This window comes from Xyrauchen texanus, chromosome 47 (genome assembly GCF_025860055.1).
Source record: "Xyrauchen texanus isolate HMW12.3.18 chromosome 47, RBS_HiC_50CHRs, whole genome shotgun sequence".
NCBI classification, from domain to species: Eukaryota; Metazoa; Chordata; class Actinopteri; order Cypriniformes; family Catostomidae; genus Xyrauchen; species Xyrauchen texanus.
In genome coordinates, this window is record NC_068322.1 from 8,981,489 (window position 1) to 9,004,059 (window position 22,571).

The 22,571-nt window shown below is 40.5% G+C and overlaps 1 protein-coding gene across 1 annotated transcript in view; it reads right to left on the bottom strand.

Moving 5' to 3' along the window:
• LOC127638890 (protein piccolo-like) overlaps positions 1-22,571 on the bottom strand; it is a 53,902-nt gene that overhangs the window by 16,314 nt on the left and 15,017 nt on the right. Inside the window, exons 4-11 of the mRNA XM_052120618.1 lie at positions 16,917-17,444; positions 10,614-14,838; positions 8,706-10,252; positions 6,157-8,218; positions 4,587-4,655; positions 3,265-3,353; positions 2,551-2,626; positions 880-1,005 (exon numbers count right to left, since the gene is read on the bottom strand). Of these exons, the coding sequence (XP_051976578.1) occupies positions 880-1,005; positions 2,551-2,626; positions 3,265-3,353; positions 4,587-4,655; positions 6,157-8,218; positions 8,706-10,252; positions 10,614-14,838; positions 16,917-17,444 (8,722 nt within the window). The remainder of the gene's footprint in view (positions 1-879; positions 1,006-2,550; positions 2,627-3,264; positions 3,354-4,586; positions 4,656-6,156; positions 8,219-8,705; positions 10,253-10,613; positions 14,839-16,916; positions 17,445-22,571) is intronic.

The following is a 22,571-nucleotide window of genomic DNA, read 5'->3' on the forward strand; positions in this document are numbered from 1 at the left end:
ATATAGCCTCATAAATAAGCCTGTGCGCAGAGAGATCCAGCCCTTCTGGCTTCACTTTCCCCCTTGCCATCAATCCCAGTCCCACATAAATTACGACCTGTAGTAAGCAGCACAAAAGCTAGAGGCAATGTAGACCTAGTTTACAATGCTCTGTGCACGTCCTCACCCCTGGAGAAAGAGAAAGCATTAATGTCTCAATCAAAAACTGAGATCAATAGAGCTTGTAAAATTCAACTCTATTCAACATTCAATCAAAATGGTTGAAACACTCAATCAAAAAAGCCCTGAAACTCAAATTGCACTATGATTTTACTCTGGGTTTTATTAGATAAGTCTGAGAGGATTCTTTCCAAAAGAAACATTTTGCCATCGGCCATCATTTGGTGAATTTGTCACAATGGGGTCAATTACAGCATTGTACAGTGCATATTTATATAAAGGCTTTGTAAAAGCGGTATTAAGCCACTAAAATGTCATCAAAACTTACAGTTCACCTCTCCAGTGACATCTCAGTCAAAGTTTTGATGTAAATTTTACATTCAACTCTTTTACTGGCATGTTTATCTAACATTTGATCTGTGCAACACCTACACTCTGAAACTCATAATGTTCCTCCTCTCTATCTTTATCTCTCACATCAAGAATGAGTCATTCGTGAAGCCTGGAGGTGAAGAATTGTGCAGATTAGCATAATTTGTCTTTCCTGTCTCCTACTCTGAACTATCACGTCAAACCATGCCCTGAAATGTCACCACATGAACTTCTATTCCTACTCTGACAGTCTCTGAACACTGATCCAGCTATTCATCTAAAACAAACAAATTACTCTATACAGAGAAAGATCTTGGGAGAGTACCCATCCCTCACTGAAATGCCTACCTTCCACAAACTTCCCCGTCTGCTCCGCAGCTCCTCCAGGTAACACTTTGGCTACATATGCACCAATGTCCCCACTGCTGCCAGGGAGCTCTTTCCCTCCAACCACACGGATGCCCAGCCCATTTCCTGTAAGCGAAGAGCATTGTTAAGACATGCTGGTCAAATATATGTTGCTAATTCATTAAGCTGTAACAGACAACACACAGTTGAAAAGCCCAGCATTGATGGTCACCAGCTTACGTTGTGTTTTGGATGCTGATCTCAAGGACTGGGTAAAAATATCGATTTACTGATTAATCTTGATCTTCATTTGAACAATCCCAGTATCGATTCTTAAAATCCCAAGACCGATCTTTCACCTTTACTTTAAGGTTTACTTCAGTTTTGGTTAAGTCAATTGTTATATCTGTTAAATGAATAGCAGTTGAACTGCATAGTTCGGCCCCTGTTGGTAATTCATTTAATTAATATTTTCGTAATGAACTAAGTGAGAAGGTTCCCTGTATAGTTAGAAGCATTAGCTGAGAGAAATTTCTTTCATTTGTAAGCAAAATGAGCATTAGAACTGAAATATACCCAAATGAATCACAATAAAATAAAACTGTATCGAAATCAGAATCTCATCGAGAGCTTGTGAATCGGAATCAATTCAAATAGCAAAATACTGGTCCCCCGCATGAGATGCTAGCATGCTGGTGTCCCACAGACTTCTTAACTATCTTAACTAGCAAACCTACCTTGATCAACCAAATACATTAGAAAGACCATGCTGGTCAACCAGCAGTTTTTGCTGTTGAGAAACTTGGCTATGCTGGTTTACTAGCCAGACCAACACAAAACCAACATACACCAGATACTTTGGGACCAGTGTGGAAGTTAATGCTGGTCTTTTCAGCACAGTACCATGACTGTGAACAGCCAAATCCAAAGTGTGACTCATTTAATTGTGCGAAGAACATCCTGCAATTCAGAATCATCGTACCCAGACCCCTCCATCAGACTAATTACTGTACCAATGTAGGCATTACCTTAATTACAGTGCAACAAATTCACCAGTCACAACACAGCACACTTGCTATAGACATCCATCTTTTTTTTAAACGCAATGCACTGGTTTGTTCAGCATTTCCTAATTATGAGAATAACCCAATGTGTGCATTTCACAACATTTTGGGCTTTGATGACTGAGGAAACTGGAGGGGCGCCAATCTGCCACATTGCTGCGTAATATCTGCCCTGTTTTATCGCTTATAAAAATGGTGCCAAGGGAGACTGAATTGAGTCAACCCCACCTACATGATTTAAAATACTAGGGCATGTGGAGGGGGTGGATCACTGATGTGGCTGCTATGCACTGCAGTCCTATGACAGTGTGTGTGCATTAATGTGGCAAAGTGGAGCACCACAAGAGGACGCTTGACGGAAAATGGGAGGAGAGCTAATGTGTTGTTTAGTAGTAGGCATAAAATAAACTTTGCCAACACAATCTCAGCATGGTAAAACGAATGTTTGCATAGACGTAAGCTTCAGGCGTCTCCCCATGCAGGCCTGGTAGGCGAATAGATCTTCTGTTACCAGGGGCAGCTGTCCTAAACATCTGTCTACATTGTAGGGGCATGTCTGTAAGCCAAGCTGAAAAGTGTCAAGTATTGGACTGGCTGCTCATCTTACCTGATACACTATGATCTTTAGGATCCCTCTGTAGTTTTACTCTGTTATGGGGAAACGGGTAATGCGCTGACTTGCCCTGTGGGCCAACATACAAGCACTGTCAGATACACTTAAAGAAACACTTGCATGATAAGTTTATGAAATACTTTAATAAGATTGCTTACAATGAAATTAAAAAATTAATTCAGCTTTTTCTTTGTATGTAATTACTGTATCAGGTGCATTGTTTTCTTACAATACTGCATATGGCAAAATATACATATTTGTACACCCAAACACCACACCCATTTGTGCTAATTGAGCATTTAGTTTAAAAACCATTGGCATTAATAAGGAGTTGGTCCTCTTTAGCAGCTTTCACTCTTCTGGGAAGGATTTCTACTAAATGTTAGAGATCGGCTCCCATGCAGACATGAACATCTGTAACGTCAGGCCCTGATGCTTGGCATGGGGACATGGCTCAAATTTGTAAGCAGCCATATCTCTAGAATGCCAATGTATTCAGTAACATTAAGATTTGTATTCACTGGAAATAATGGGCCTTGCCAAACCTGTCAACTACAATGGGGTGTGCACATACCTTTGACCATGTAGCATATTGTATTTACAGCCTTGGTAAATATGTCCAGTTTGTTATGAAGTACCAAATGTTTGTACTGTCTGGTCACTGTTGTGTTTATGCCCCAATATACATGCAAAAAGTGTCTTTATTACCAGTCTTCTATCCATCCCTTGTCCGTTCTCTGTGCGTCCTTCTCTGGGTTTGTCAAACCAGTCAGTTTCCTCCCGACGCAGGTGGTACGCTTCAGTAAAACAGATGGGAATTAAATATTTAAAGTCCTGCCTGCCAATCTGTCAAAACAAACCTCTATGCACCCTCCCGTTATTTGAACGTAATATCAGAGACAGTTAAGGTATTTAGTCTACTATTCAAACCATTGCCTTTCTTGTACTTCCAAAGATGTTCATGAGGGGCCAAACAATATAGAGCCATTTGGGACAGAAAAGGAAATGATTACAGAAAGAAGATCAGTTATTTTATTTTTACACGCAAACCTTGTAAATCTAAAACTAAGAATGAGGACACAATGCAGTAATATTATTTCCCATAAATATTCTGAGCTTTCACAAGTGGAATAGGACTAACTGACACAGACACAGGTGAAAAAACTTTGCCATACTATCTTGCATTATTATGTCACCCAGCATGGAAAAATTGTCTTTCAGCTATACTGTATAAGAGGGGGGAGTTTTTATTGAAATTTTAATAGTTTTATAGGATAATTGCCAATCACATTATTAAACATTATTTCTAATTTATTGGGAACATTCAAAGGCTACAAAGATAAGCAGAGAACTGATGCTTGATTTTTCCAACTAGGGGTGGGAAATCTAGGTAACATCTTGTGAAGGTTATTTTAATTTAGAACACTCATTCCTTTCTTATGGACATCTGATTTGGAAATGCATTGTGATGGATAGGTGAATAGCTGACCTTAGGTCATCATGACGAATTAACATTCATCAATACACTTTTAGAGTTTGCAGACCTGACACAGATGTAGAATGATATGACATGTAGATCTTATTACATGCTGAAACAATCACTTAAATTGAGATTTATTATTATGTATATCTGTGGTCATTCTGTCAGCTTCATGAGCCAGACCAGCTTTATGATCAAATCAATGCACTCATTAGATTTGATATGCACAAATATTACTAGCATTACATGAATGCTGTTTTGTTCATCAAATTGGATGAATTGCAGCAGATTGGATCGAGATGAGTTATTTTTAGCGAGAAAAAAGTGAGAAATTCTAAATTAACCACAGATGCAAGAGCTGCATTTACTAACGCAGCATTACATTAGTGTGCAAATGTGTCCTTCTTCCTGCGACATGTTTTATGAAGATGAATTTGCAGTTGATTCAGTTGTCTAACAGCTCACGGGTGATTGGCAGGTGGGCAGTCATGGTAGCGGAAGGTGTGGGGGAGATGGGAGGCGTGCAGGAGTCTAAGATGGTATACTCTACCGTTTCTGACATTCTCATGTGAGTTTCCTGGATCGTCTCTGTTCAAACCCACCAGGGATTCACTTAGTGCTGCAACCAAGGCAAATGCATTTACTTCCAGATGGCACATATGATGACGGCATCATATGCTGTTAAATGTGTGGGTACAGTTACTTTATAGATGAATGAAAAACAAAAAATACATGTTAAAAATTGATATTTTAGGTTTGAGCTTGAAGTAATGTAGTTATGTTATTCTTGCTATTGTGCAGTTAATTTGATATAATTCCATGAATTTATCCACTACAATGTTTTTATCACTTTGATTTTAAGATTTATTATGGGTAGAAATTAAAAGTCAACAGACAAATATTGTCAACACAAAGCTCAGAAAAAGCAAAAGCTCAATATATATGAAAGCATTTATCAGGTGGAAAAGCATGCAAATGAAGAAGGACTTTTATTCAAAAGCAGACAGGAAGAGGCAGATAACTTATTTATTAAGTTCAAATCAAACATGCATGCAAACAGAAACAGGCATGTAACAATACTCAGGGATATGCTAGTAACACAAATGGACAGTAACTTTGTTCATAGAAGGGTGTATAGGCTATAGCATTTATTTTTCTGAGAAGGGAACTTTTTAAAAATGACTTAAATAATGCCTGACCTTACACAGAAATCTGTCAGAATATCTTAGTAATACAGTTCAAGTTGTGTAGCTATAATGTAATCTGTGTAATATAATGCACAACTTGTGTTTTAAACTTAATTAAACTATAAAACAATATACAAAACAAAAGACAACAGATTCTATGTAGACAGAACTAGGAAGATTTTGATAGAAAGGCACTTTCTGATAACTAAACAGATGACTAATCAACAACAAACACAGCTCTGTTGTTTACAGCCTGCTTGACTATCAACTTTGAAGGGATATAAAGCTGCTCCTATGCAACTTACAATAAGGATTTGAAAATGGATGTAGTCCTGCCATTTCAAGCATAACATTTTTAATTAATCCCACCCAAATAACACACAGGCCATGTTAACTGAACATGCAGAGAGTAAAAGCATGCAATATAAGTGTTCACACAGGACAAAAAGGCAGTCAGCAAAGAAATCACATGCAAAATGTTAACTGCAAATGTTAGAAATGTTACTATAGAAAGTAAAATATGATTTTTCTTAAGCTGTTATTTTAGCAAACAAAAACATAGTACAGAGAACAGTGCAAAATCATATTCATTAATTCTTCTTTCTTTAGGTGAAAAACTACCATTGCCACAAAATAAGATAAACTTATATTCAAGATGCATAAAAAGTTTTAATAACTTAGTAGTTTTTCTTATCAAGTGAATTTATCTTGTTTTAAGGAGATTTAAATTTTTCATTTTTACTGGAAAGCAAGACAAAAAATATGATTTTTTGCAGTGGAGACAGACAAGCAGATATATTCAGTGAACAGATGCCTTCACATAGTCATGACATGAGTGGACACTTAGAAATAGACGAGACATACATAAATAAAAAACTGGATTTGTGTATGAAGCGTCAATCCAAGAGAACATTCTGAGGATATTTAAATTACCTTCACTATCAGACATGGTGTCCTGCAGATCATCCATTAGCACATAGCCACGCCCTCTTGAAGGATCTTCTCTAAGATGTTGCTGTTGAGGGTCCTGGAGGGAGAGGCATGACCCAAACTGATCACGGGAGTCAGCAGAAATAGGTGGAAGTGGCCCTGCAGAAGCCCTTGCCATACCCATTGGCTGACCCACCGGACTCAGCGGGCTCTCTTCTTCTGAGTTCTGTGCCACAATAGGGATACGCCCACGCCCTCCCTGTCCAATAGGCAAGCTTGTAGGTTTTGACCTTCCTGATGGAGTCTGGAAAGCTGAAGTCTCTAAGGAGGGGTCAGCTTCTGCTTTGAGCCCCAGAGAAGAGCTGGAAGTGTCTATTTTAATGGACAGGTCAACACCATACACTGAGGAGGGTCTAGAGGAAGGCCGGGATCTGCTTCCACTGGGGTAAGCAGAGTCTTCTCCCAAGGAAGGCCTCATAATTTGGCTCAGATTCACGCCTTGGCCAAGATTGAGTGAACCTGCTAAATTGGCCCCAAGTGTGGAGCCCAGGTATTTCTGCTGTTCTGCAATATTCTTTCGTAGTCCAAAGGTGATCTCATCCTGTAGAAATCTGCTTGATCTGGGCGAAGCACCACTGGACCCCAAGTAACTACTATAGTCTGTTTCTAGACCTCTGCTGTCCTGGATAGAGGAAGAGTGCTTTCCAATGTTGCTGGTGTTTTTGTGTTTCTGGTAAAGCATAGATGTTGGGAGTTGCTTTGCAGCCTGCTTCTCCAAGGTTAGTCTGCTGATGCTGTACTTCTCTGTTTTGGGGAAGGCTCTGTAGCCTCCAGTGGACACTCCTGTGCTGGTGGTATAGTGATGAGAGAGTCCAGTAAGTTGTTCCAAGCTTTCATTGCCCCCTGTGCTTCTTCTGAACTCCTGTTTCAGTTGCTGTTTTAAAAGCTTTAGCTCATATGGCTCTTCCATTGGGTCCTCTTCATCCTGGGCCTTACCATATGAGTGAAGTCTGGAGGAACTACTCAGGTAGTCAGTACCCACATCTGCAGCAGTATGTCTAAGAAGACGCTCTGCTTTGGCCAGCTCCCTTTCAGCAATGCCATAACTAGTGGATGAAAGGCTACCAGTCCTTTTTGCCAGTTCTGCTGCATCCTCTAAAAGCATGTAGCTCTGTGGTGTTTGATGATGTTGATCCAAGTCAGCATAGAATGAGTCGGCCGACACGTTGGACATTGGACTCATTGCCAGGCTTCCAGCACGCTCCTCTAGGCTTCGCAGGTCAAGGTGGTTGCCATATTTACCCCCTAAGTAGGATTGGGTATCATAGCTGGTGGCAATTTTGGTAGAATCTAGTTCAGAGAGGAGAGCAGCTTGTTGCCTTGCTTTCTGTTGAAGCAGTAGCATTTGGTGGTAGCTCTGTTGCTGTGAGGCAGTCAGAGACGGAACAGAAGAGTAGATGGATTGGGATTGGTATGGCAACTGAGGCTGGTACAGTGACTTCTGGTACTGTGAGTATTGGAACTGGGAATACTTTCCATATTGGACATCGTGTTTAGTCTGCGGAGGAACAAACTCATCAAGCTCTGACTGTGGTGCAGTACGAGGTCTCTCTAGCCCATGTCCACTGACCTTCTCTCCATCTCTTGTCTCACGAATGTTACTCACCTCACTGTCCGACATGTAGTCTCTGTCCTCTGCAACACTCTGCAAATATGCCCTTTCCCTCTTCTCCCTCTCTTTAAGCAATACCTCCTTACGTCGGTTGATGCCCATCTCCAGGTAACGCAGCTTGGCATCAATCTCCTTCTCTTCCTCATCCAGTTCAGCTTGCTTTTTACGCAGTTTCGAGGACTCTCGCTCAACCAGGTCCAGCTCACGGTCAATGTCTTGTAGAATTTTTGCCCGTGCCATGTTGGTGCTTCGGCACTGGCGACGGCGAGCTGAGCCAGAGCTATAGGCTGTTTGACCAGCATCAGATGCTTCTTCCTCAGAAGGTGGGTTAGGAAGGGTCCTTTTAACTTTCTTTTGGGTGCCAGATGGAGTACCACTAGGAGATCCCTTTGCCTTAAAGATAAAACCAATGAAGCAATAATAGTGTAAAATGAATAAAATGCTTTTATACAAACAAACTTTTTTAAGACATATTTCATCCTAGGACTACACATACTTTATTGTGTATGCAATAAGCTTTGAAGCTGGTTTCATAGGTAGACTTAAAAAGCAAGCAACTAACACTTTAGTTCTCCTGGTTGCATAAGACTAAAAAGAATTTAAGAAAACCTCTGGAGGATTATGCACACTCATGAAACATGCCTTGAGGACGACAAAACTATCAGTACAAATTCTTTATCTTCTGTACTTTTGAAATGCCTATAAAAGGGCTATCAATAAGCTTTGCTTTTTCAGCTTATAGAAATTATAAAATGAGAAGTAACTACAAAGAAAAATATGTCAATAAACATCCTATGAAATTTCAGTATTTTTTTCAAGCAAAGTTGAGCCTGCTCATAAAATACAAATGCCAACACTAATTAAAATCAGGTATACTTACAGAATAATCATCAGAATGCTGGAAATTTTCATTCTCCTCTCCAGTTGGGCTCATGGGTTTGGGGTCAGACATTGACCTTTGTATGACCTTGGGAGCCCTAGGACTTGGTGGTGGACCTATGGATAGGTCGGTGGCAGAATGTATTCTCTGTGGGCTTCTGTCTCCAAGGGATTTCTCATAAGACAAATACTCAAGGGATTTGCTAGGGGATACACAAGGGGAAATGGGAGAGTACAGAACTTTTGGGGACTTGGGTGGACCTGGGACAACCTGAAGAGTGGAGGAATCTGCTTTGAGGTGAGGGTACTGGCCTATATCAAGTGGTGTGGGGCGTCGCTTAGGAGAGGAAGTTATTTCAGAGTCAGGATAAGCTACTCTAGTATCTACCTGCACAGAGTGCCCCCTAAGTGTTCCTGAGGTGTCTGTTTGTACTGAAATTTCAGTTAGGGCCTGAACTGAAACCCCTCCCCTTTCACCCATGCCATTTTTTACACCATGTGGTCTACTGCGCCTGCCTCGAGCAGGAACTTCCAATTCATCCTGGTCCTCATCATCTGTCTGTACACTGCTATCAACATTTTTCTTTGCACTTTTCTTCTTTCTTCCTGCAGTGTAGGCCTTTTCAGTATTATCCTCCTCATCAGTCTGGCAGCCGCTATCCATCTTTCTTTCTCCTCCAACAACAAAAGCCTCTGGCAGGATCTCACCAGGATACATTTGCCTGAATTTCTGTTCCTCCAACTGCAGTCTGAGCTGCTCTTGTAGCCTTTGTATCTGCTCTAACTGCTCTTGTTGTTGAGCATAAGTCTCCTTTTGCATCAGGAGGTGGACTTGTCTCTCCTCTTCTTGCTGGCACAGAATTTGCTGCTTCATAGCCTGAAGCTCTTCCAGCTCCTTTTGCACCAAAAGCTGTTCTTGCTCACGGAATCTCTGGATCTCTTGCCTCTCCCACTCAATTTCTTCAGCCAAGCGCTGTTGCTTCATCTTCTCTAGTTCGAGAAACTCACGCTCCATTTGGTACTGTCCATTTCCAGGAACCACAGGTGAAGACAAAGCTTCTAAAGAGGCTGCAATTGCTTCCAAAGAGGCATTTGTGTAGGTGTCTAGTGCTGCCACTGTTGTAACTGTAGAAATAACATCTGAGAGAGATGTGGAAAGGCCAGCCTTTGAAACTGTAGTGTCCAGATTCAAGGGCATGTAATTTTGTTCCTCTGCTCTAGTTACAGCAATGGTTGACAGAAAACTGTGTGATCTAGTGAGAGGTTGGTTCTGTAAAGTTGACAATGATGGCATAGTATCACTTGTGTGCATGCCTGACAGAGTATTGTAGGATGTGCTGAAGATGGAACCAGGCTGGGTGGTTATGGCATATGTAGAGGGGACTGGTGCTGCTACAGAAGAATAAACAATACCATTGGAAGATCTTAGGACACTAGGCATGCCATAATGGGTTCCAACTTCTGAAGTAATCCTGGCTTGCGTGTACTGTGGAATTGTCATTGCGGTGCATACTCCTGTAGCTTTGCTTGAGTAGTCCACAGCCTCACCTGTTAAAATTTCATTCTATTGGATTAATGTTCAGCACATAAAAATAGTGCAATAGTAACAGGACAGAGACAGCCATGCGTCCTCCGAAAAAACAAAAATGAAAACAGCCAAAATAATATTGAATGGTATGCAGAGGCATGCAGACACATAGAAGTAAAAAAAACAATCTGGAGCATACAAAACCATTCCACACGTAAGACACATCTGATTAAAAACATTAAATCTGGAGCATGCAAAACCGTTCCCCAAAAAAAGAGAATATAAAAACACAACACATATTAAAAACTAAAAATCAGCTGGGAATAAGCAGAGGTAGCTCAAAATTATATCGACAAGAAAGATCTTCAATTTCATACTGACCTGTCACAGACATTTTTCCAGATGTCAGGTCAACAGCACCTTCTGTGGTCTCTTTGAAATCATAACTATGATTATTTTTGTACAGAAAGAGACCAGCCCCAGCTAAGTTTGTTTCAGACATTGAAGGTTTAATTCCACCAAGACCTCTCATACCATAAGGAGTCCTATCATATTGATAGTGGTCATCCCTGTATCCAAAACGATCCTCTGGTAATTGGCCTGAAGGCTTTTGAGTTGTGCAGCTGCCTGCAAAAGGAAGTTTATAGACTACATCACAGCAGACTGTTCTTCTTCCAGCAGTCAGATCTACTGGTTTGCCCTCTTCCTCTGTAATTACAGCAGTAACCACCTCTGCAGTGGACCCATTCATGGTAACTATGGTTTGTGTAGGTTTAACTGTGGTGAGGTCAACTGCACCTGATAAGCCTGTTTCTAGTCGAGGGGGGATAGTTGCACTAATGCCATTGTTGGTAAATGTAGGAGCTATTGTTACAGGAACATGATGAGTTTTTCCCACTGTTGTAGAGAGATTAATTGGTTTCTCTGGCTGAGTATTCAGAGGCCTGTAAATAATTTGGGATACAGGCTCAAAAGATTTAGCAGTTGTGAGTTGAAGAGGCATTGATGTGGACTGAGAAGTATCACTGCCATAAGCTACAGTGGCTGTGCATGTAAGGATGGTGATGCTGTCTGTAACCACTGACACTGAGGAAGTATCAGTGCTTAGGTTCACTACAGATGACTGCACAGCACTTTGATGATGCCCACCACAATCAATAGCAAGGGATTGTCGTCTTGACTCAGAGGAAGACAGATCCACACCCTTCATGGATGTCTCTACATCTGTCTTTGGGGTTCGGAGATCCACTACCTCTCCAGGATGGTAAGCATGGCCATTCTGCACTTGAACTGGTTCAGGTTGCATGTTTTTCTGAACAACAGAGATACCAGTGGTTCTTGGAATGGGGTGTGGGGGAGGTGTTCTTTCATGCACAACAGACACTGTGGTTCTTTGCACTTCGGTGGTAACTACCTGAACACCAACATTTTGGATAGCTGATTGAGGCTGTGTTGAGGCTGAAATAGCCTCATAGACATGGCTCATGCTAGAAACTACCTTTTCTGGACCACATATTTCTTGACTTTCAATTGATTCGGTAATTCGTGTGAATGCCAGTGGTACTCTGGTTCTTTGTGGCTGTGGAGGTGGTTGAGTTTGTGGCTGGGATTGAGTTTGTGATTGTGAAGAAGCCTGTTTCTGAGGTGATTCTGGGCCAGGACTAGTTGGGGCTTGGGTTGTGATACTTTCTGTAGGTGAACCAGGCTGAGATGGCAATGTAATAACAACATATGTGTCACGCAAAACTTTGCCATACCTGGGTGATGTAGGGGACTTGATGGGAGATGTGGTTCCAATTTTACTCTCGGAAGACGGACTCAAATTAAGGACACTGTCTTCACTACTGAGAATGGTAGGTTTTGCTAGAATATGAGCTGTAAAAGGTGGCTGAACTCTAGCTATGGGTTTGGGAGCAATGGGTGGTTTAACAGACTCCCCTGCTTTGTGACAGAAGTTCAGACCTGCAGGGATGGAGGATGGCTTTGGTGGTACTGGAGGAGGAATAATGGGCTTGTATGTTGGAGCAAGAGGTTGCCTTACTGGTACACTATCACCTGAGGTTGGCATGCCAACAGGAACGATTCTTGTGGGGACCTGTGATGGAGTCATTTTGTGGTACATAGAGGGTTTGGGTAGAGTTGGAGGAGATAGCGGTGGAGCATCTGGAATGTCTGCTTTTTCTAAAGATGCTGCTTTGCGTAACACTACTGGTTTAGGAGGGACTGTTGGGGCAGTTGATCCAACACTAGGTAGAGTGGATACTATATATTGAGGTACAGTTGCGAAAGGTGATACACTTACAACTACTGGGGCTGATGGTCTTAAAATTACACTCTGAACTGTAGGTGTAAAAGAGTAAATTTGACTAGAGTCTGGGAACTTTGAGAAGTCAACAACACCTGTTTGATCAATTTCTACATTTTTCTTTGTGAGTGCTTGTGCATCACTTGATCCTTCAGGTGATGCTGCTTCTTTTTGTACTGATAAATCATCTTGTTCCAGGGAAGCCTCACCAATAAGTGGCTCTGGTTCAGTATTTGTAGTTGAAAATGTAGCTTTCTCAGAGTCCTGTGTTTGATCAGCAATACTCTCTTCACAAGATTCCTCTTCACCTGATGAGCACTGTGTCACTCTTAGATCAGGTATTGGCAGTATTCTTCGTAGGGGTGCCATCTCTGTTCTCTCAGCTTGGGCTACTGTTTTTCCTTGTGCCATTTCACTCAGATCAGGGCCTACTTGAGTTGGACTGGTTCCTGGAGTCAGCACTGTTCTTTGTTTCTTCATAAGTTCTTCATAGGCTGCCTCTGCATCTAATAAAGGCCTTTCATCCTTTCCAGACTGGCCTGTGATACTTGATGAGAAAATCTCTTTGCTAGAGTCAGTATGAGTGAACACAACTTCTGGTTTAGGAATGTCTTCTACTGGCTTATGACGTGTTAGATCCTTTTCCTTAAGCATAATTTCTTTCTTTCTATGCATCATATCTTCATATACCTCATCAGGTGATCTCAGAGGTTTTTTGGGTTTCTCTGACACAAGAAGATTAGCTGGTTCCTGTTCATATGATGGGTCATCAACAAGAGACTCATATGCATAATCTTCAATCAGCATGCCACCATAAAGAGATTCTTTCCCAGGTGGTTGTTCTTTTACCTCAGCAGTCGGAGATTTGGCCTTCAGCATGATCTCCTCATATGCCTCATCAGCACTTCTTAATGGTCGATTTCCTATTTCTTTGAACTGATTATCAGCATGTTGTTCATCTGTGGGAGAGTACAAGGAGACTGACATTGGTAACTGATATACTTTTTGGACTGCAGCAATCTTCTCCGGGAGTAACTCAAAGCTCTCTGGTTCTGACTCCATGCTTGGGGAGAGGTCTGAGCAGGAAGACCTGCGGAATTCCTCCAACTCTGCTTCCTGTTGTAGCTCTTCTGTAGGAGATGCATCTTCTGGTGAGAGGTTGCTTGGTGGTGTTTTTGGCCTCTCTCTCCTTCTCTGTGCCTGAATCTCCTCTTTGTCTTTCTCTGACTTCTTCCCTGAGCCCTTGTGCTTCTCCTGTTCTTTTAGAAGGTCCTCTTCCTCTTGCAGTTGCTCTTCCTCGAATGAATCCTCAATGGTGGGAAACAACTGGCCTGGCTGCCGGTGTTTTTCTTTCTTCTGCTGCTTGCCCTCACCACTTGACCGAGCATGACTAGGGCTACTGCTGTCACTGTCTTCATCAAGGGAAGACACAGATGTGGGGGATGTTCCTGGAGTAAAATTGGATGCATGTAAGCTTGAAGAGCCTTCTCCTCTTGACCGATCATCAGGAGAGTCAGAAAGACACTCTAGCTCACCATCATCTGATGTCTGGCGTACAGTCGCTGTACTGTTGAGTTTAATTGTTTTGAAATGCTGTATGCCAGCTCCACTGTCCGAGGAAAGCTGTTCTCCTTTAAGTATTTCCTCAATTTTAGTCACAGAGATAATACTCTTCTGCTCTGGCTCATCTTCTGGACTGATACTACTCTTATTGAGAAGGTGCCTGGCCTCCCCTGAATAATGTTTTCCCTTATCATCCTTCTTTGCATTCTGTTCCATTTTTTTCTTCTCTTGATCTTTGATCTTCTGTCTGACAAGGTTTTCTTCATCAGATGGTGATGCATCCTCATCTGCGCTCATCTCTATGATCTGCTTCCTGATCTCCTCTTCCTCCACAGAGACGGGGCTATCCATTTCCACTTCCTTATATCCAACAGTTTGTTTCCTCTGGTGCTGAGGTGAATGCTTTTCCTCATTACTGTCCTCAAAAGAATCTCCTTGGATATCAGTTGGAACGAGGAGTTTTTTCCATTCTTTTTCCAATGCATCATCCTTTTGTTCTTTAGTTTCTCCAAGTTGGTCATCCTCTGAGCTTGGTTCTGGATACATTGGCAGAACCTCCAGTTGACAATTGACCTTCTGCGTTTCAGGTTTTGATTCCTCTTTTGCTGTTGCCTGGGCCTCTAGAATTGGAAGGACAGTGCTTTCCAACTTGACCAGGTCTGAAGGACTTGTAGGAATGCTCTCTCTGTCTTTCTCACCAGGTTCCTTCAGAAGTTCAGAAGCAGCATCTTCTTTTTTCTAGACAGCAGAAAAAATGATTACAATTTGCCAAGTTATGATTTCAGGGCTTAATATAAACATATATTATATCATGAAAGACATAAATGAAAGAACTACATGAGAATACACTTTGGAATACTATAGGTGACTAAACACTGATCTGCAAGAACAAATGTACTGTACAGTACATCTAGATCTATTTTTACTGTTACCTCTCCAGATTCATCAACTTTATTAGGCTTTATCAATGTCTGTAGCATGCCATCCTTTTTCTCTTGTGGTAGTGAGGTCAACTTCCCCTCTTCTGAATGGTTTCTTTCCTGTTGGCTAAATACAGAGGGTGGGGAAGCTATCTCTACAACATGGTCTATGCTATGGGACAACCACTCAGCAGATGAATGATTTTCAGTTTTTTTGCTGATCATTCCCTTCAGCTCCTCATCAGCAAATGTGTCTTTTTGGCAAATTTCTTTCTCTTCTGCCTTTTTAAAAATATCTGGAATTTTGTCATCCTCATTAACTGAGGATAGTGAATCATTGTTTGTCTTTGCAATAGCAGTACCAGACTCTCTTTTTTCCTCAGTTCCATTTTGTTTATTTCTCTCTTCTCTTTCTGCAGAGGGTAATAGCAGTTCAACTGTCTGGTTTTTAGATTGATCTGTTTCTGTCATAGAAGCCATAACTTCTGTTTCTCTCTCTTCTTTAATTTTTAAATTTAAAGTGTTTAGAGAAAATACTTCTTGCACATTCGACTGATCACCCTGGTCTATTTTAGAGTCTATCGTTGCTGTTTTCTCTACATTATATTTTTCAGGTTTCTCTACTTGGATAATTAATAACTTATCTTCTGAATTTTCTGATATTGAAGAGAGATCTTTCAAACACTCCTGAACTGCTTCAGTATTTTCCATAATTTTTTCCTCTGTTATAAGAGCAACATTTTGAAGGGATGGAGAGAATGCGTCTCCCATATTTTCCAATATGTCTTTATCTGGGCTAATCTCTTGTTCAGAGAAAGTGCCTTCAGATTCAGAATTTTTGTTTTCAGACACTTTCTTAAGAGTGGCTATCTGATCTGTCCTCCTAAGGTTTTCTACTTGATCTGGCAAACATGTTTCCTGTTCTGTTTTATCTGTGCTCATCTGTTCTTTTTTCAGTGGTTTCTCCTCTTTCTCCTCGCAGAGCTTTTCAGGGAACTGTTCCTTTGGATTATATTTGCTAACATTTCCAGCTGCATTCTCTATTGTTTTTCCTGTGTATTCAAGCTCAATATTTGGATTGAGTGGAGATGGTGAAGGTTTATCTAATTGTGTCTGTGATGTGGCCTGCACTTTCTTGACCTCTGTCTTATCTCTTGTTAGAATCTTTTCTGAATTGTCTTCATTTTTATCTACAGAAACAGCATTTGCATTTATACCAGATTCTTTGCTAATGACCTCTGTCTCTACCAATGTATCTGTCACATCTGACTTTTCAACAATAAACTCTTCTGTTTCACACTCATTTAAATGATCCTTTGTGGTTAACTGCATCGATTCTGTAACCTCCTTTGCCTCTGACCCGTTATTTGAAATAGGTGTTTGTTGTTCTGGCTCCACAGATGCTTCCTGATTAATAATATTATGGCATGGCTGATCATCATCTGACTCAGCAAAGATTGGTGCCTCAATTTGCACAGAGGCTTCAGGTTTCTCTTCTGGCACATACCTTGTGTTAATCTGATCAGGATCAGTAGTAGCTGTCTTGACAGAGCTTGGCTTAACAGCTACGTTATCTACTAAATCTACATTCAAGGGTAGACTGATCTCTTCAGAATGTTTCTCAGTAGTCAGACTAACTGGTTCATTGCTTATAGGAGGAGAGCTAGCATTGGGCTCTGTAACATTAAAATGTGTTGCTGACTCGGTGTTCCCAGTGGATTGTGGCTGTTTGTCTTTTTCTGGAATAGATTCCATGTAACTAGCCTCATAAGCCTCAATAGATTTTTCATCAACACTGTAGGGCACTGTGTTTTCAGGCTCTGTTTTAACAGTGCAAGTACTTTCTGGTTCTACTACCTGGCACTGCTCTGGCTCACTTTTCTCTACCTTCTGCACCTCTACAAGAGCCTTCATTTGTTCTAGTGTTTTAGCCTGTTCTATGTGTGCCCCTTTAACATCTACTGTCTCTTCTGCAACATGATGTGTGGGAGTGGCATCCTCCTTAAATGTTTGAATAGGTAGCATCGATGCACCCTCTGTGTTTTCAGTCAGGGTGCCAGGTGTTTGATCTTTGCTTCCTTCTGGTACTACCTGTATGCTCTTCAGTATTGGCTCTGCTGTGACCCCTTTTTCTGCCTCTGTATTTTCGACATCTTTTGCACCAGCAGCTTTGGCTGGGTCTGACTCAGACTTGTCAGCTGGAGCCTGAGTTACGCTGGGCATCCGTGTTAACCCTCTGGCAGGGGGTGCAGAGGCAGTAGGTTTAGGAGATGAAGGCGTGGAGGATGCAGCACCAGCTGGGGAGCAAGGTGGGTTGGGTTCAGGTTTGGCTGGCAGCTTTGATGGAGATGGTGGAGGTGGCATATCCCCAAGCTGCCCAGATAGAGCCCTTTGGGTCTGGCAGTTTAGGCAGAGCCATTCTTTCTTTAAAACAGAAAAAAAATGGAAAGATATTAGCATTAAATATTAGAGAATGGTGATGTGCTCTAGTAAATTCACACCCTTTGATTTAGCCATTTTTAGGGAATGTGCCATGTTACACAACACTTTTAATTAATACATTTCATATGCTACTGCAAAAGGGAGATGATCAATATTACTATTTCCAGTGTGCCTTTAAGTGTATGCACCAATGATACAGAAACTCTTGATCACGCCTTTATTAATTCTAGACTTGTCTATTGTAATGCCCTCTTTTCTGGCCTCCCGACTAAAATAATAATCAAACTTGGCCCCTCATGCATCACTGACCTTGTACGCCACTATACCCTACTACACTCACTCAGGTCATCTGTTTTGGCCCTATTATTCATTCCACATTGCAAGCTGACCTCACTAGGTGGTAGGGCTTGTTGCTACACTTGCTCCTTCGCTTTGGAACTCTATCCCTCATTCTCACCGTGATCACATCTCCATACATGATTTCAAAATCAATCTCAAAAGCAATCCTTTTTGGGGGTCGGTTCTCCCTTTTTTCTCCCAATTTTGAATGCCCAATTCCCAATGCACTCTAAGTCCTCGTGGTGGCTTAGTGATTGCCTCAATCCGTGTGGCCGAGGACGAATCTCAGCTGCCTCCGCATATGAGATCGTCATATCGGTCCAAGCACAACTCAACACGTGCCCCACTGAGAGCGAACCACATTATAGCAATCACGAGGACATTACCCCATGTGAATACCCTCCCTAGCAACCAGGCCAATTTGGTTGTTTTGGAGACCTGGCTGGAGTCACTCAGCACGCCCTGGGATTCAAACTTGCGAACTCCAGGGGTGGTAGCCAGCGTCTTTACCACTGAGCTACCCAGTCCCCCAAAGCATATCTCATTGACTGTAAAGCGATCTTGAGTTTGAAGAAAGGCGCTATATAAAATAAACTTATTATTATGTCAATTAAGAGATTGTTCATTTATTACTCATAGTAATGGGATGAAGCTTAAGCAGTTCAATGTAAGAAAGGCTTGAATGTGCAGCAAAGACACCTCCCTAGATTTTGGAGATGCTGATGTATATATTTATGGGGTGTACACATATGTATTTAACACACAAGCAAGTGTGCGATATCGCCCTATAACAGCACGGTCTGTGGCCGAATCACAGCACTGATAATTTAGGGACATATAGCATAATTGCGAGTGTGATATTGCTTATATAAAACATAAATGAACACGTAAATGAAAAAAATTAGGAAAAACTGAGTACGGTCACAAAAATGCATTTGTGCATGGAACTACATTCTTATGCGATGGATCAGAATCTGTCATTGCAGGTTCAAACCAAATTATGTGTCCAAGCCTCTCATAAATATAACTTCAGAACTACTAGTATCACAGCTTGGAGAGATGGAGCGTGTGTGATCAACTGTTGATGATGCTATAGTCTGTTAGTCAGCTTTCTGAAGATAATGTCATTTTGGTGAAATGCATCCTATTTTCTCAGTAGAAAAATAGCCGTCCAAGCGGGGGTATACCTCCCTATTTTGCAGTAGCTGGTGTGCAAGAGCCTTTCACTACTATAGTCTTCTGCCATTTTGTCCTCTCCAATGTAGAAACTCTGGTAAGCGATAAGCACCATGAGTTTGTGTAATTAATCAGTCTGCTGTGTCTCTCAGCTGTGATGAGCCTTAATGTTGAAGTAGTTAAAGTTGTTTAAAACTGTTTCCTAGCTTTAGTATTGTAGTAGTAATACGAGTGATCACAGAAGTGTTGTTGAGTATAAACACTTCACATCACCAACTGGCTCATATTACACACAAAAATGGTCTTTTGCCTCTACCTGCTGGCTAAAATATGTAATGTCACAAAATGAAATGTAAAGAGACAGATGGCTCTTAACACATCTTCACTGCTCTTACACTTTAGTTTAGAATGGCACAAACACAAGCGGAGTGATACACAGAGTTAAGCATACGAGTGATGATGATGTGAGACCATCAGTGCTCATGGAACGTTTCTCGTCTAATCAGATCCGAGGACCGGAACTAACTGTTGTATATATGCCTATATGTGGGGTGGGTGTGTTGGTGTTTGTAGTTTGTTGAATGTCCATTACTAATGTTAAAATAAATAAGCTAAAAAATGCCATTTGTCTGCAACATTTAAGCAGGTTTATGCAGTGCTCTCTAAATTGATGTTATTACAAAGGGAGGATGAACAAAGCTGATGCTGTGAGATGATGGGTATAGCAAAATCTCACAGTAGAGTGAGCTAAGCATATCTATTTAGAGCCAATTATAACTGTTGGCACAGGAAAATGCAATAAAGGAACTGCTGTCTATAGCCGTTTGTGTAGACTAGCATTCTTGAGACCACATGGGAAAAAATTCCATCCCCAAATAAGTGGTGACTGTCATTTGAACATCTCAATTAAAACAAAACAACTGTTTATAACGGCTGTTTTTAACATGTTTTTTTCAGGCCACAGATACAGTATATTTAATAAAAACACTGATATTGTCAGTGACATCCTTGACATTGTGTGCTCTACAAATGATAATGTAAGAGATTAATGTGGACTAGCATTCTTGCAGCATATATTAATTGCCCTGAAGGGATTAATAAAGTTCTAATAATAATAATAATACATGTTCATGGGGGGGATAAAGCTGCCATGTGCAGGCGGTCCTCTCAACAGGAATCATGCCCAACTGGTTGACGTAAATCCAGAGCAATCAAAGATAGGCTTCAGTGCTGAGGCAAGTTTAGTGAAGTTGTGTCTTCATGGTTCTATTAGCTTGGCTGCAGGGTTTCGTCTAAACCTACAAGAGGTCTGGGGAGGTCCCCATGCCAGATGAGGCAGAGACACTTCTAGAAAGGGATATTTTATACCACACATTATGGGTTGGAATGTGGGACATAATGTGAACAAAAGACAAAGGGACAAAAACACACAACCCAATGAGACTGCATGAGATTAAAGAGAGACATGGTTGTAACAAAGATATTTGTACATCAGCATTATTTAGTGAGGATTTTCATACAAGCAGGAAATACTATTCCTCCTATGCAAAGAGACAATGTACAACCTCCATTCTGAAAAAGTTGGACAGTATATAAAAATGCTAATAAAAACTAAAATTAGTGAATTGTAAATTATAATTTTTTTTAAATGTACAGTAATTTCAAACCAGATGATTGTAACATGCTTCAAAAAAGGTGGGACGGTCGAGTGTTTACCACTGTGAAACATCATAATTTCTTCTAATAACACTTATTAAGCATATGGGCACTGAAGACACAAGTTTGTTAAATTTAGAAAGTGGAATTTTCCCCCATCCATCCATTATGTAGGTCTTTAGCTGCACAATTGTATGATGTCTTCACCATCTAATGCACTTAATAGTGTGCCTCACATTCTCAATTGGAGACAGGTCAGGACTACAGACAGGCCAATCTAGTAGAGGTGGGAATCTTCACTGGCCTCATGATTCAATTTGATTACGATTCAAATGGTAACGATTAGATTATAAAACGATTCTCTGCATCACGAAGCATCTTGCTCTTCAATTTCTTTCTTTTTTCAGTTTCTTCAAAATGTATTTTTTACTCTCTATTTTTCCGTTTCAGCTTTTTATTTAAAAGGTGTTTTAAAAAATCAGAATGAGTCACATTACATAAACTGGCCTTTTACATTCAGTATGAGCTGTGAACAAAACATGGAACATCCACAAGATTAAATAAATGGTTTTGGCAGAGGATATTTTTCAAAAATCTACCACAAAAGAAAGAAAATGACATAAGTGTTGAAATGACATAAAGGTGAATAACATGGTGAATAAATAAATGACAGAATTTTCATTTTTGAAATTATTCCATTAATCGCCTCACAAACCGAGGTATTAAATCCAGCAGGCTGAGAGATGGAGAGATTATAACTGAAGTGAAATAATGAGAGCTCAGTCAGTGATACATGATCAGAGGTTTGGTCTGAAAATATTGCTTGTCTTCTCGCCACTCATTCTTTTATTTTTGCTGAGTCTGCAGGCAGGGATCTCAAACACGGCTACACTGAGTTTTATATGAGGGCAAATATAATCTATGCCAGACTTCTTTAGAGTGTCTAAGACTGCTGATAATTGATTGTGTCTGAGATATATTACTGTGCATATTAGTCGGAATAGAAATTTACCAGATGTACAGTACAGAAAAAAAACAGTTGCCGGTAAAGCAAAGTGTTTCCCCACTCTGTGTTTTTAAATAGCACCCATGGGGCTTGGTTTACATACATGTGAGTCTTTAGATTTCTGATGGGATTTTGACAGTACAGTATACAGAACACTAGTACTGAAATGCAAAGACAAATCAATACACAAATACTCACATGCAGACAAACAAATTCATGCCAAATCAATGGCCAGTTACATGTGTGCTTAAATGCCTCTCAACTTTGTGATGTAAAAGAAATTGGCCTTTCAGCATCAACCATTCTCCAGAGACTTCTTGCCATGAAATTTGAAGTAATGTTAGTATTGTACACCAACACACAATTTCGCTCATATACAGTACACATGTAATCTACAGAGACAATGTTCTCATTATTTACATAATTTAAATTTATTTTACCAGTGGTGTCACCACAGAAGATAATAGAAAATATATTTACAGATCATTTATCATTTTACATCTCAAGAGTAAATACAATTAACTTGTCACTGTATGTTATTGCCAAAAGCCTCAAATATGCAGTTATAGCACAACAGACACCAATTTGCTAAATCAACAACTACATCAACAAAGCAATACCATATCATTTAAAAATGAGAAATATCCTTACAGATCAATCTCCTTAATTAAGAAATCAACCTCGCATTTAAAACACGATGCCCCATTCAGAAGCAATTAAGCTGATGAAAGGCTGAAAGTGTCCAACGAGGGGTTATCTCTTAAATTTGGACTCTGTCAAAATTTTATTTCAATCCTACATTAAATAATTTCAAAATATCTACTTAAAACATTATTCAAAGCGTTCCATAAAGCAGTGCAGTGAAAAATAATTTACTTCTGTTTTTGTGTATATCTCAAACTAAATTGTTTCAAAAATTCAAACAAAATCTA